The following is a 16032-nucleotide window of genomic DNA, read 5'->3' as shown; positions in this document are numbered from 1 at the left end:
CTATTAGTCCAGTCGTCAGAGATTTGACCTCTAAAATCAAAGCTAAATTTTTCTGAAAATGTCAATTTTGGGATCCAAAAAAAGATGCAAAAATGTTTACCACTTCTACCACAAAAGAGCCACTAACGATTCTTGAAGTTAAAGATGGAATTAAAAAACTAGACAGAAACAAATCACCCGGAATAGATAATCTCCTAGCTGAACTATATAAAGAAGTTGGCCATGATACCATAATGGTATTACAGCAGCTTATAAAAGAAATATGGACACAGAAATCCCTCCCCAATGATTGGAATACTTTGCACCACACACAAAAAAAGGAGATATATTTGAATGCTCTAACCACAGAGAAATTATGCTTCTAAATGCAGCGTATAAAATATTTTCAACAGTACTATGTCACCGTCTGGCACCATATGCAGAACGGATAGTAGGAAAATACCAGGCTGGTTTCAAAGGTGGTAAATAGACAATTCATCAGATTGCAACCCTGAAACCAATTTTGGAAAAAACACTGGAATATATCATTGATACTCATCGCATATTTATAGATTACAAAGCAGCCTAAGACTCTGTGAATAGAAGAGAAATGTTCAAAGCAATGAATTAGCTAGGAATACCAAATCAGTGTGTAAATTTAACAAAACCGAATTGGTACGAATTCAGGGGGAACTGTCTGAACCTTTTAAAACAAATAACGGGCTGCGCCAGGGAGACACTCTCTCCTGTATACTGTTCAATCTGGATTTGGAAAAAGTAATACGTATGTCACAAATCATACCCATTGGTTTAATATATAATAAATCAGTGCAACTCCTGGCCTATGCTGATGATATCAATATTGTTGGGATAACAGAAAACGCTGTACGAGAGTCGTATGTAGCATTAAAAGAATCAGCTACAAAAATGGGTTTAATAATAAACACCAACAAAACGAAGTATATGAAAATAAGCACGCAACCACAAATCCTACGACCACTTGTTATAGAAAACGACGTCATCGAAGCAGTGAACGAATTTGTATACCTACGAGCGCTCCTTAACACTGAAAATAATACATATTACCGCAGAGATAAACCTCAGAATTTGCACGGCCAGCAGATGCTATTTTGGGCTGAATCTCCTCCTTAAATCCACAGTTATATCGAGAAATAGAAAAATAAAACTCTACAAAACAATAATACGCCCAGTCCTAACATATGGTTCAGAAACCTGGACTCTAACAAAAAATAATAAAAACATGTTAGGATGTTTCGAAAGAAAAGTACTAAGGCGAATCTATAGAGCAGTAAATGATAATGGAGTGTGGGGTAGACAATACAACTTTGAACTTTATAGAATATACGAGGAACCTAATATCGTAAAACATAGTAAGATAGGTCTGAGGTGGACAGTTCATGTAATGCGGATGGAACCAATTGACCCAGATAGAAAGACGCTCCTTGATAGACCCATTAGTCAGAGAAGAGGAAGACCCAGAACAAGGTTCCTTGATAACATCGATAAAGAGAATAAAAAATATGGGAATACGTGCTTAGCGGAGAAAGACGATGGATAGGGATGATTGGAGAGAAATTCTTGAGGAGGCTAGGACCCACGCAGGTTTGTATAGCCAGAATGAAGATCATTTTTAATGTGAAAGTTTAAATTCACAACTTTTCAGCACATTTCTAATGCCTCACATTTGTTGCCAAAACTCAAAACCGAAATTTCATGCTATAGGTTTTGAAGATTAGGCTCTAACAATGGAAATTCCATAGTGATCGGTCAATGAAAGTGATAAAGGGTCTAGCCGATTAAGATAATGATAAAAGCCTCCAGCGATATTTCAAAAATACCTGAAAAAATCTGAAAAATCATGGAGATAATTTGATACTCGAAAAATATTATTTATTTTTTTCGGCGTAAAGTTCTAGGAAGTTTTATTTTAAACAAATTTTAAAATTTTTAAAAGCTTTAAAAAATTTGAATTTCGCGCTAAATTTTTCTAAAAAATATAAATTAATTGGGCCACTATAGTATGCGGTCTATCGTCGCGTTTCTGCTGTAGCTGGCGGTCTACCAAGGGATGCGGTCTACCTGTGCAACTAATCAACACCATAATATTTTCTCAGATGGCTTTGCAAACAATAATGAACGGCAACAAACCGTTTGTAGGCAAAATGTTTATTAACTTTACAAATAAAAGGCAGATATCCGAGCAGAGTTTTTTATTAAATCTTGCCCAAGTACTTTCGCTCTTAGAGCATCTTCAAAGCCATTTCGTCAAAAATGTTGGCTATTCAACACGTCAATGAATGTTATATACATTAAATACATTTACATAAAAACTAACAAAAACTAACTCTCCTGTCGTTGTCCCAATGTAGCTTCGAAATAACTTTTAACCTGTTTGTCCTTTGTTTAGTGTTAGTTTTTAGTTTAGTTTTTGTGTAAATGTATTTAATGTATATACATTGATATGCTGGATAGCCAACATTTTTGACGAAATGCCCCTGAAGATGCTCTGAGAGCGAAAGTATTGGGCAAGATTTAATAAAAATGCTAGATATATGCCTTTTATTAATTTGTAAAGTTCATATATATTCGAGCATTCATCCGAGCATATAATATACAATGTTTATTGTTAAGTAGCAATAAACATTTTCAGGAATATACAATAAACTTGTTTCTTTACAATTACATAAATAACATATTCTTTTTTTCCCAGAAGGGTTTGCGCAAATAACAAACCCTCTTTTAATTAGGCTGTATCGTTTTGTAATTAGGTTAGATTTCAATTTTTTGTTGTAAATAGTTGGGATATATTTTTCCCTTTCATTTTACATTTTTTATTTTCCTACAAATGCTTATTACTTGTGGATAAATATTTTTTTCTACAAGAATTTTCTTGCTTTTCATTATTTTGCAAAAATCCTTTAGGAATTTTCAGATTGCGATCGGTAGACCGCACACTATAATAGAGCTTTATGCATAGGAAGACCGCAGTGTCACCAAATTAAGTATGACTATCACCAAGACCTCAAACAAGTCATTTTCAAAGGTTAATATTTATTTTACCTTATATTAAATAGTTAATTTATTTTGTATTTATTAATAACTTCATTTCCAAACTTTTCTTAAACCTCTTAAATCCCATTTGTATTAACCCTTAACATGGTATCGTCAGGTCATTTTGAACCCAACGGGATAAATTTCTCTTCGTATTTTGTCCGCACAAGCGCCAAATAACGGCATCTTTTAGGAGTTCTCCCAAATCATGCACATGCGTTAAGCTGTTAAATACCAGTTGATAAATAGTACTCTAAGTAGGTGGTTCGACTGTCTGGTGTCCATCCTGACCCGATGATACCAGATACGCATATATTTTTACGACCACGGATTCGATTGTTATTGATGGAAAACGGTATACAAGTGAACCGGCACAGGCAATTTTTTTAAACGGTGATGATGGTGATATTAGTTACTCTCAACTATAGACAGTGAACATGACAGTAACCCAGAACATGATATTGTGTGTGAAAGCCATATTCCAGAGAATACGAAGATTGATGATCCAGGGCCTTCAACAATGACCATTCGAGACATCAGTGATCACAGTCCTGTACTTTTTTCAGTAGTAAGTAGTGATGCTGAATATAGTGAAAGTTTTCAAGAATTATCAAAGTACGTTTATGGCAAAAACAAACACAAATAGTCAAAGAATCCACCAACTACTGTCAAAACACGAAGTCATAATATTTTAATACATCTTCCTGTTTTAAAGTCTGCTGCAATAGACTGTTTCGAAAAAATGCCTTATAATCTGTGGAACCTTTTAATTGATAATGATATTATAAACATATTTGTGGAATGAACAAATGAAAAAATTAGCGATCTGTCATGTTCATAAGGTAGTACAGCTTCTTTTGTTGAGCAAATGGACTTTTTAGAAATAAAAGCACACTTTGGACTTTTATATCTCACGTCCGTCTTTGATTCGAATCATGAGGATGCTGAAGGACTATATGCAAGTGACGGCACGGGACGCGACGTATTACGTGCTACGATGTCACTCAAACGATTTTTATTTCTGTTGCTGGCTACGGTTTGACAATGCGGCTACAAGGAATGAGAGACTTAATGACACATTGCGTTATATCAGTGAAATTTTAAATAAGTTTACAGAAAACTGTAAAAGGTGTTATATATCAAGATACTCTTTAACTATCATTGAGATGCTCGTTGGTTTTAGAGATCGTTGTTCCTTTCGCGTTTACATAAAAAGTAAACCTAACAAATATGGTCTAAAAGTGATGTGTTTCTGTGATGCAAAGACTCATTATTTGTTAAATGCCTTTATTTATGCAGGTGAAAGGGAGAGAAAAGGACGCAATTCCCAGAAGCTGTTTGTTCCGACATTATCAGTATTATCTCTAATTAAACTAGTAAAGCAAACTCGAAGAAACATAACTGGTTTACCTCAATTGAACTGGTAAACCAATTGCTCACACAAAAACTAACCTATATTGGAACGGTACGTAAAAACAAAAGAGATATTCCATCGTATATAATTCCGAATAAAAAAGATGCACTTCATTCGTCTTAATTTGTTTTTACTTGATCAAAAACAATGGTTTCTTCTGTAACGAATCAAAATAAGTATGTACTTCTTCTGTCCTCAATGCATCATGATGACAAGATAGATGGCATTATAAAGAGACCTGATATCATGCTTGTTTACAATTCCACTAAATCAGGGGTAGATAGACTGAATCAGAAATGCTCTACATATAATACTGGTAGAAGAACAAGAAGATGGCCATGTGCGATGTGGTATGCTATTATGAATATTGCCTCTGTAAATTCGTTTATCCTTTTTCAAACTGATACTGAGAGTGACATGAAACGGAGACAATTTGTGATCACTTTGGGAACATCAATGATTAATGCACATATGCAACGCCGTCTAACTCTAACGAGGCTTTCCAGAGATATCCCGATAATTCCTAAAGTAATTAAACTTGATGAATTAGACCAATGCGATTACTGTACACAGGTGAAAAATATGCTCCCAAATGATAAAGATAAAATTGTAGATGAATACAATATACACCTAACAAGAAAAGATGAAGCCAGACTTCACAAGGAACAAGACAAAACAAGAGCAAAGACTGACCATAGCTTCATTTCTTTTACAATGGATATGGAAAAAATTCTACTATCTCCCAGTCTACAAATCGGTCAGTTATATTATAAAAGAAAATTAAAGACATTTAATTAACCTATAATTAACCTTTAATTAACATCTATAACCTCGGAACTTCTGAAGCAACCAATTATATGTAGCATGAAGGAGAAGGTGCGAAAGGATCTTCGGAGACTGCCACATGTCTATGGAAACTTGTTTCAGAATTAAAGCAGGAAGTTAAGGAGATAACCTTCTACTCTGATACCGCCACTAGTCAAAATAGATCCTCGATCGTTTCTGCGATGTTTCTCCGTGCTGTAAGGGATTTGCCTATTGAGGTCATCAATCAAAAATTCATGGAGCCAGGTCATTCAGAGATGGAGTGTGACAGCGTTCACTCTGCGATAGAATCGAGAGGTCGAAAAATCGATGTATTCACTCCGGAGGGATGGTACACTGTTGCTCGCACGGCAAAACTATCGCAGCCTTACTACAAAGTAACGGAACTACATCATACCGATTTTTTAGATTTTAAATCATACTCTACAAAAGTTATAACTAATAAGACTAAGGCTGAGGATGTAACCATGGACTGGCTCCATGTAAAATGGTTCCAGTATCGAAAATCTGATCCATAAGTAATATTCTTTAAAAAACAACTCAGCCAGGAAACTTTTCAATCACTAAGAATACATCGACGCCGGTGAAACAACCAACACGATGTAGCTAAACTCTACAGTAGAAAATTGAAGATTGATTCCTCAAAGTTGAAGGACCTGAAACAGTTATGCGTGCAAGGCAGCATACCTTCTGCTTACCATGCATTCTTCAACAGCTTGGAAGAAGGTCAGGAACCTCCCACAGACAGTAATTCAGAAGACGAGAAATGTTATACCTAGTTACTATACTTAGATTTAATTTTAGTTTTTTTTAAATTTAGTTATATCAAAATACCTAATTACTATACTTAGATTTAATTTTAGTTTTTTTTTAAATTTAGTTATATCAAAATAAACTTGATTTAAAAACATACTCGATTTTCACTAACAAAAAATTATCACCATGTTTGCTACATTCCCAATTTTTACGTGTCGTTCATTTCTGTAGTGGCCAAAAGACCTATGCGGTATAGTCGAATAGTGGAGTAACCAATTACATTAATAGACTAGGCGGGATCTGTAGAAATTCAGACAATAATGGACATTTTCCATAGGAAGCTATTTTTTTGCTGGAATCCCTTCAGGATGTGCCCAATATCGATAATCACGATATGCGCTTGTCGCAAACCCTGTGCTAAATTTTTTATTTAACAAAATCTGAAAACAATTGAAAATTTCTCATGTTTTTGCTCTTATTTTCGTTTATAATTCGGAAAATATTGATCCTAGAGAAACAATTATAAGAAGTTAAAAGTTTCGTCATTCAATTTTACACAATATTTCGTTAGCTAGAAATTAAAAATTTAATGTTTATTGTTGAAAAATAGCAATAATTGGAAAAAAAGTACAAAAAAATGAAGTTAATCCTTTAAATGTTTTCGACTTTCTAAACTTGACTTACAAGCTCCATATTCCGCCTAGAAAAACTTTTTAATATGTTTAAAACGTATGCTAAATTTTGTTAAGATCGGTTGGATAGGTTTTGCATAATAATTTTGCAATCCAGCCTACTGGAAAAAAATCGCAAATTTTCAAATTTATAGTAGGCCCTAAATAAGGCCCTCAGATAGTTTCAAATTTTTTTGTAAACCTTTCAAACGCTTTTTGTAAACTTCAAATCGGTTCACTAGGAGAGCCTAGAAATTTTTTTAAAGTTTTAAACATTTTTTAGGCTTATAAACAAATTGAATAACTTTACGAGCTTTAAACATATCAATTTCAAAATTTTTACACTTAAAGAACATTAAAAGACGTTTCTTTAAAAAAAACGATACATTCGGCTTACTGGTTGCCGAGATATTGAAGGTCAAGGTCAGACCTGAAGATTCTTGTCCTTCCAAAAAAAGAAAAATACTTTAAAAAAAATTATTGAAGATTGAGTCAAAATAAAGTTTATTTATGAAAAAAAAAAAAATTTTTTTTGCGTTCGCCTTTGTTTTAACAATTTAAATTATTTATTAACAATTTATAAATACATATTTGTTTACTAAAAGTAACAATTTACTTCAATGTATAAATTGCAAGCTCAAAAAAATGCATGAAGAAAAAATGCAATTACTTGTTTAACATACAATTGTTTATTGCAAATTTCCCAATTTTGCAATTAAAAATGGTATTTGAAAATATGATATTTGAAATCCTTGTCGTCCGAGACATCGACTCAAAAAAAAGAGAAAAATTGGTTAACAAGAAGCCGAGGTAATGCAATTATAGCCGAGGTTTAGCTGATTTTGAACTCGCCGATTCACATTTTGAGTGAATGTCCCCCACCACCACCTCTCATGCATTCCGAGCGACATTTTACGCGAAAACGGTTTTTTATTTGTCTTTTTTATGGATGTTGCCATAAAGCGCATTACGTAAAACTTTTCATATAAAAAGTACTTGACAAGACGAGGGTATTTGTTTAAAAACGAGCCCTCTATCACTTATGGTTACACGGCAAATGTATGCCAACTTTGACCTTTAATATCTCGGCAACCAGTAAGCTGAATGTATCTTTTTTTTAAAGAAGCGTCTTTTAATGTTCTTTTAGTGTATAAATTTTGAAATTGATATGTTTAAAGCTCGTAAAGTTATTCAATTTGTTTATAAGCCTAAAAAAATGCTTAAAACTTTAAAAAAAATTTCTAGGCTCTCCTAGTGAACCGATTTGAATTTTACAAAAAGCGTTTGAAAGTTTGAGCCTTCTTTTATGTGTAAAAAAATTTGCAACTATCTGAGGGCCTTATTTAGGGCCTACTATAAATTTGAAAATTTTTCGATTTTTTTTCAGTAGGCTGGGTTGCAAAATTGGAAAGAATCCATTACCTAATAACATTAATATGGTCGAAGGAGCAAATTCCAGAGGAATGGACAGTTGGCCTCATACAGCCAATATATAAAAAAGGAGATAAGAGGGAATGCCAGAATTATAGGCCAATTACATTGCTAAATGTAATATACAAAATTCTTTATGGTATAATCTACAATAGATTATTAGAATACTCCGAAAATATAATTGGTGATTATCAAAATGGATTCAGACCAAATAGAGCCACTACAGATAACATATTCATACTAAGAACGATACAAGAAAAAGCTTACAAATACGACATAGACCTATATAATGTGTATATAGACTTTAAACAAGCTTTTGATAGTGTGAAAAGAGACAAAATGCTGGAAGACCTTTGTAATCTAGGTATACCTAAGAAATACATCAGCCTCATAAAAATGACATTGCAGGGTTCAAAAGCCGCAGTCAGAGTAGATGGAGAACTGACTCCCTTGTTTAACATCAACATGGGAGTAAGACAGGGAGATGCCCTATCAACCATGCTATTCAACCTAGTTCTTGAGGCAGTCATCAGAAAAACCAATATAACCGGCCATATAAACACCAAATCAGTACAAATTACTGCATATGCAGACGATGTAGCCATCATTAGTAGGAATAAGCCACGACTAATGGAAGTGTTCAAACAAATTGATCCTGAAGCAAGAAAAAGAGGTCTCAAAATAAACGAAGCAAAAACGAAGTATATGACAGTCAAAAGAATAACTGACAATGAAAATAATATCACAATGGACAACTATACTATCGAACGAGTGGATGCCTTTACATATCTCGGCACAGAAATCAATCAGAAGAACTCCGTAAGTAGCGAAATTATTGCACGTATTTCCAGCGGGAATCGTACATACTATGCTAATAAAAGATTGATGACATCGAAATTATTAGACAAAAGAGCCAAAATGACTATCTACAGAACACTGATTAGACCCGTAGTAACCTATGGATGTGAAACTTGGGTAATGACGAAAAAAGATGAAGCCCAACTCAGGACATTCGAGAGAAAAATACTGAGGAAAGTATATGGCCCGGTACAAGAGGAAGATGGCACATGGAGAATCAGGAGAAACGACGAGGTTAATGAGTTAAATGAAGGTTATGACATTGTAAGATTTGTGAAAAGTCAAAGACTGTCATGGCTGGGACATGTGCAGAGACAAAACGATGCAAAAACAACAAAGAAAATGTTACAATGGAAGCCCATAGGAAGGCGAAAAAAAGGAAGGCCCAAAACGAGATGGTTGGATGACGTGGAAGACGACCTGAAAACAATGAACATAAGACAATGGAGAAGAAGGGCACAAGAGAGATCTGAATGGAAGGACATAGCCAGACAGGCAAAGACCCATCCAGGGTTATGATGCCAAAAGAAGAAGAAGAAGGGTTGCAAAATTATTATGCAAAACCTATCCGACCGATCTTAACAAAATTTAGCACACGTTTTAAACATATTAAAAGGTTTATCTAGGCGGAATATGGAGCTTGTAGGTCAAGTTTAGAAAGTCGAAAACATTTAAAGGATTAACTTAATTTTTTTGTACTTTTTTTCCAATTATTGCTGTTTTTTCAACAATAAACATTAAATTTTCAATTTCTAGCTAACAAAATATTGTGTAAAATTGAATAACGAAACTTTTAACTTGTTATAATTTTTTCTCTAGGATCAATATTTTCCGAATTATCAACGAAAATAGGAGCAAAAAAATGAGAAATTTTCAATTTTTTTCAGATTTTGTTAAATAAAAAATTTAGCACAGGGTTTGCGACTGGTGCATATCATGATTATCGATATTGGGCACATCCTGAAGTGATTCCAGCAAAAAATAGCTTCCTATGGAAAATGTCCAATCCAAAACAAATCCCGCCTATAATAATGTCGGTGGTCAATAATACTAAATACTAAACTCTCACATTGAATTAACAATGTCATTATGAACATTATTATATGATAAGTTTGACCATAAACAAAGTATGTTGTAAGTTTTAACTCTCTATAGAAAAAAATTAACTTGTTATAATTAAAAATGTTCGGTTTCCAGCACGCGAAAATCTTTAATCGTCGATTTCTCTAGTTTGTACTAGGTATTGTGTGTTAAACTTATTGGCTTCTAAGACGACGATATACTGCTTTTTTATTTTTACATAATACATGTATATATGTTAAACTTTTGCAGTCAATTCTTTATATACAAAATATTCTTTCATAATGATATAATAATAAATATATAAAAACTTCAATTTGATTTAGTTATTTTTTTATACTTGAATAAAATGTCAGGTCAGAATTGACACGACGATACCAGTTACGAGTACAAAAATGACGATATCAGTTAAGGGTTAAAATGAAGTGAAATTGTCACATATCCGCTTATATATACATATACATTATATAAAACATATATATTATATAAAACTTAAAAAACCATTTTGTGCAGATATCATTGTCTAACGATTTAAGAGAAAACTATCTTTTAATTTTATAATTATCCCTGTAAAATTTTTTAGGAAAAAGTTTTTTTTATTCTCCTAAAATATTTATCTTTTTGGATATATGTACAAGGTTTTCTCATTAGGCTGACGATATAGTATTTGAAGATCGATACAGATAATGATTGCTTTTTTACACATCATAAAATTGAAAATTCGTATAATAAATTTGAAAAAAATGTCTTTTAAATTTCCAGTCTTTATAATTTTCTCTTTAAACCTGTTATAAATTATTTTTTAATAAAATATAAATTGACTTACATTAGTTATCACTAATTTCGGATATCACGAGGTATTAAGTTAATGGGATATCTAGATCATCACAGAACATAAAGAAAAACATCGAAACAATCAATCAATATTACCCATTAGTACACGATTAATAATGAAAAAGCTACTTACGTATATAATAAATAAACTAATCAGGGTTTGCGGTTGCTATTTTCTTTTGTCTTAAAAAATAGCACTTACCCACAAACTGTAAATAATTCTCATAAATAGAAATATCTGAATTGACCGGATGGTGATTCTGATAAATTTTTACGAATAACAACGATCAAGAACTGCCTGGTACATATCAACAAATTTATATGTGGATATCTTTGTTGCTTTCTTAGTTGAAAAAAAAAATGATAAAATTTTAAAGATATTTAATATCTTAAAACTATCTTTAATTACTTACATATTTAATGAACTATTGGATTTTATAAAAAAAGGGGCAGAGTTTGTAAAAAAAATGGATCTTATAATGCGAAACATCCTTATTGTAACAGTAGTTTCGTAAAGACTTCAAAATCACTTGTTTCTACTTTAATTCAATGTCGGTTATGTCAGAGCTCGCAAAAATTCTAAGCTAATCATAATTCTTTACTTAAAACGCGCGAATGAATTCAACGAACCATTGAACTGAATCACCAAATTGAAATGATAGAGATAGAGAGCTATATTGAAAATATATAACTATTAGAAAACTACAGACCTATAAGTCTTCTTAGTCATTCATATAAACTCCTTACAACAATAGTAACGAATCGTCTTGAGAAAAACCTTTATTTCTACCAGCCAATAGAGCAAGCGGGATTTCGTACCGGATTTGAAATAAATGATCACCTACAGAGCATTAAAACGGTAATAGAAAAGACTATCGAATACAATCGACCACGCGTTCTGGCTTTTGTAGATGTCCATAAAGCCTTTGACACGGTAGAATTTGACAAAATCCTGGAAGCACTACAAGCACGCCGCATTGACTATCGATATACAAGGTTAATTTATAATACATTCAAGAACGCAACTATATCGCTACTACATAAAAACACGGATCATATCTCAATTGGCAGAAGAGTCTGACAGGGTGATACCTTATCGCCTAAACTGTTTACCACAGTACTAGAATATGCTTGTAAAAAACTTAACTGGGAAGAGAAGGCCTGAACATTGACGGTAGAAGATTAAAACAAATTTGAAATTCGCAGACGACATAGTTTTGTTCTCGGACAACCTCAAGGAGATATGTAGAATGCTACATGAACTTCAGTTAGTGTGTGCCAGTGTGGGTCTTAAAATAAACATCTCCAAAACAAAATTCATGACAAATCTAGTACCTAGCGGAAATATCAATATTGGAGACAACGAAGTAGAGCTGGTGGAAAAATATATACAGTGCTAGTCAAAAGTCCGTTCCCCCCCTCGTATCTTTTGAACGGTTTTACTTATAATAGTGAAATTTGGAGGGAGGTAATAAACATACGTAGGCTTCTTAACTAGTCATAACAAGTGACGTAATAGTGACAGATGACGTTATAGCGCCACTGTGACAGATAATTTTAAATAGCACCTTATGGCAAGTGATACCTCGTTTAAACGGTATTGATAATACCTATTTAAGCATACTAATTTTATTTAAGTTTAAGCTCATTTTGATGAATAAATTAAATAAATACTAAAATTGTAGTTTCGCATTTAATTAATAAATATTAAAACCTCCGCCACTGGTTACTTGTCAAAAAATTGACATTTTTCAATTCTCTAATTGTTTGTACATGCGAAACTACAATTATTTTAATATACCTATTCAATCATTCTAATTTTGTTTGGATTTAAGATGATTTTGACGAATAAATAAAGAAAATAAACATTAAAATTCTGGTTTGACATTTAATTAATAAAAATTCTAACGTCCGCCTTTGGTTATTTGTCAAAAAATTTGACGTTTGTCAATTCTCTAGTTGTTTTTAGTTTGCAAAAGCGTTTATAGCTCAATATTTAGTTTCTGTTTCTACTTAGTTTAGTCAATTCTCTAGTTACTTTTAGTTTGTAAACGCGTTTATACCTGAATATTTAGTTTCTGTTTCTGCCTAGTTTAGTCAATTCAAGTTTAGTCAAGTTGTTTTTAGTTAGTTGTTCTTAGTTAATATTTAGTTTAAATATTGTTTAACGAGACGTTTAAATTTTTACAAAGGCAGAATGGTACGTACTATAGCCGACAAAGTAGCAGCTGTGTTAATAATTGGTGAATATGGAAATAATTTCCATGCAGCGGAACGTCTTTTTAATGAGAGGAACCCAATCGCCCTACATCGAGAGCTTATTTAAGGAAGCTTCTTCGAAAGTTTAAACAAACAGGTAGTGTTCGAGATGTCAAACGATCTGGTCGACCAACAATTAGTGACGACAAAAAAATTAACATAATTTCAGAAATGGTAGTGAACCCTACTTCTTCTACAGCCCAAGTTGCATCTATCTATGGAATCAGTCAAAAGACAGTACACCGAGTGTTGGCTGAAAAAAAATTTCATCCATACAAATTTAAAATTGTGCACCAACTTTCAGATGATGACCTCAACCGAAGGCTAGAATTCTGTGAAAATATGTCCAATAAAATTAACCAACAGCCCAATTACATAAAAACAATTTGTTTTAGTGACGAAAGTACTTTTTCTCTTAATGGAAATGTTAACACACACAATGTGAGGTATTGGAGTGACACAAATCCTCACGTCTTTCGTGAAACACATACTCAATTTCCAAAAAAAATAAATGTTTGGCCAGGTATTTTGGGAAACCACATAGTTGGGCCTGTTTTTCTCAATACTAACGTAACCGGTGAAGTGTATCTGGAGATGTTACAAAATGCAATTTAACCATTAATACTTGAAATTCTGGAGGATAATCCAGATGAATTCGGCAACTTGGAAATAACGTTTCAACAAGATGGTGCCCCTGCACACCATTATGGTGCAGTAAGACGTTACCTAGATGAGGAATATCGTGGTAGATGGATTGGACGACGAGGTACGATAGAATGGCCAGCTCGGTCACTGGACCTCACACCATTAGATTTTTTTCTGTGCAGATACTTGAAATCTAAAGTTTACGCTACAGCAACCGACAATATTGACATTTTGAAACAACGAATTGTTGAAGAATGTAGGGCAATTTCCCCCGACACATTTGAACGAGTACGGCAAGAGTTAAGAAATAGGATGCATTACTGTCAGGAAGTAGATGGAGCACATTTTGAATACTGACTATAAGAACTGGTTGTTAAATATTTATCAATTAAATGAGAAGCTACAATTTTAGTATTTATTTAATTTATTCATCAAAATGAGCTCAAACTCAAACAAAATTATTATGACTGAATAGGTATTTTCAATACCTTTCAAACGAGGTATCACTTGCCATAAGGTCCCATTTAAAATTATCTGTCACAGTGGCGCTGTAACGTCATCTGTCACTATTACGTCACCTGTTATGACTAGTTGAGAAGCCTACGTCTGTTTATTACCTCCCTCCAAATTTCACTATTATAACAATAACCGTTCAAAAGATACGAGGGGGGGGGGGACGGACTTTTGACTAGCACTGTATATTTTGGACACGAAATAAAGATCCTCCAGCCTATGGAAAACTCAAAGACATCTTTAAAAGCGATATACCAATTTCTTTGAAACGTAAAACATTTGACCAATGTGTGTTGCCTGTGATGACCTATGGTGCCGAAACTTTGACATTGACAGCTAAAACTTCTAAAACGCTTCAAATAGCTCAAAGGAAAATGGAAAATAGAATGCTGAGTATATCGCTTCGTGACCGAGTTAGAAATGAAGACTTAAGACGAAGAACAGGAGTTACCGATGTACTTTCCCGAATCGCCACACTGAAATGGAACTGGGACGGACACGTCGTCCGAATCAGTGGACTAAGACATTGCTTAAGTGGAGGCAGAGGTTAGACAGAAGAAGTAGAGGAAGACCCCCTACTCGTTGGACTGACGATCTCAAGAAAATGTCAAGAAATTGGATGATAAGTGCTCATGTTAGAGCACAATGGACAAACATGAGGGAGGCCTATGTCCAGCAGTGGACGCAAAGGGCTGGATGATGATGATGATGATGATATTGAAAATAGCGAAGATGCCATGGTGATTGGACCCATCGAACCAACACACTACAGGGGCGGAGACATCCCACCTAGTTATCTGAACTTAGTAGTGACCAAACATCTAGCACTACAAACAGAAATTCAATCGTTAGACAAAAGAACAGGAAACCAAACGCCCGTACTCTTACAAATAGGAACAAAAAAAGTGGAACGCCCAAAAAACAAGGAAAAAGAAGAAAACAAATTGGACAAACTTTAAGAAATTGGTGAGCGAAGGAATTGAAACCAGCTCAACAATGGAAACTCCACAAGATCTAGAAGAAAAAGTGTTAAAAGTTTAAAAATATTTTAAAATAAGCTCTAAGAAACAGTACCAGAGAAAAAGGACATACTATCCATAGGAGTAGGTTTAGGGAAATAAACCTTGATAGGTTTAAATTGCTAACAGAAAAGAACAGATCCAGACAAAGAGCCGGAACAATGGGAATCCAGGAAGACAAACCGACTAAATCGACAAGTCCAACAGGCACTAATATAACACAGAAGCCAAAAATGGGATGAGCACGTAAAAGATCTGGAAGAACGAGGACAGAACATAAAAGAAATATGGAGGCTACAAAAAATATTAAGCCCAATATTAAATATTATTAAAACCCATATTAAAACCAATTCCACCCCTTCACGGTGAAAACGGAATCGTGTACTCCGTGGAAGAAAAAACAGAATTGATGAGGAGAATTCACTAGAGAAAGTGTACATTAAATTATAACCCAGATAGAGATATTGACTATCGAAGAAGTGGAAGAACCACAAGCAGAAATGCCCGAAGAGCAAGAAGGCATAATTACCCCAAAATATCCAAGGGAAAGTTAGTTAATCAGAAAAGCTCGCCAAAAAAAGCACCTGGACTGGAGGAAATAACAAACAGGGCTCTAGAGTACCTCCTAATCAAAGCCATAGGTTATTTAACAAATATTACAAATGCAATACTGAGA

General features: G+C 33.7%; 1 protein-coding gene across 2 annotated transcripts in view; it reads right to left on the bottom strand.

Annotated features, from left to right (window-relative positions):
* Positions 1–16032, bottom strand: part of Pisd (phosphatidylserine decarboxylase) — a 106548-nt gene that overhangs the window by 57238 nt on the left and 33278 nt on the right. The window contains exon 1 of one of the 2 annotated variants that reach the window (XM_072534579.1): positions 10913–10931. The exons of the other annotated variant lie outside the window; for it this stretch is intronic. Within the exon in view, the coding sequence (XP_072390680.1) occupies positions 10913–10914 (2 nt within the window). The 5' untranslated portion in view covers positions 10915–10931. Of the gene's footprint in view, positions 1–10912; positions 10932–16032 lie in introns of those variants that run through there. 2 annotated transcript variants of the gene reach the window in all.

The sequence above is a fragment of the Diabrotica undecimpunctata genome, chromosome 6 (assembly GCF_040954645.1).
Source record: "Diabrotica undecimpunctata isolate CICGRU chromosome 6, icDiaUnde3, whole genome shotgun sequence".
NCBI classification, from domain to species: domain Eukaryota; kingdom Metazoa; phylum Arthropoda; class Insecta; order Coleoptera; family Chrysomelidae; genus Diabrotica; species Diabrotica undecimpunctata.
This window is presented reverse-complemented; position numbering and strand designations above follow the sequence as displayed.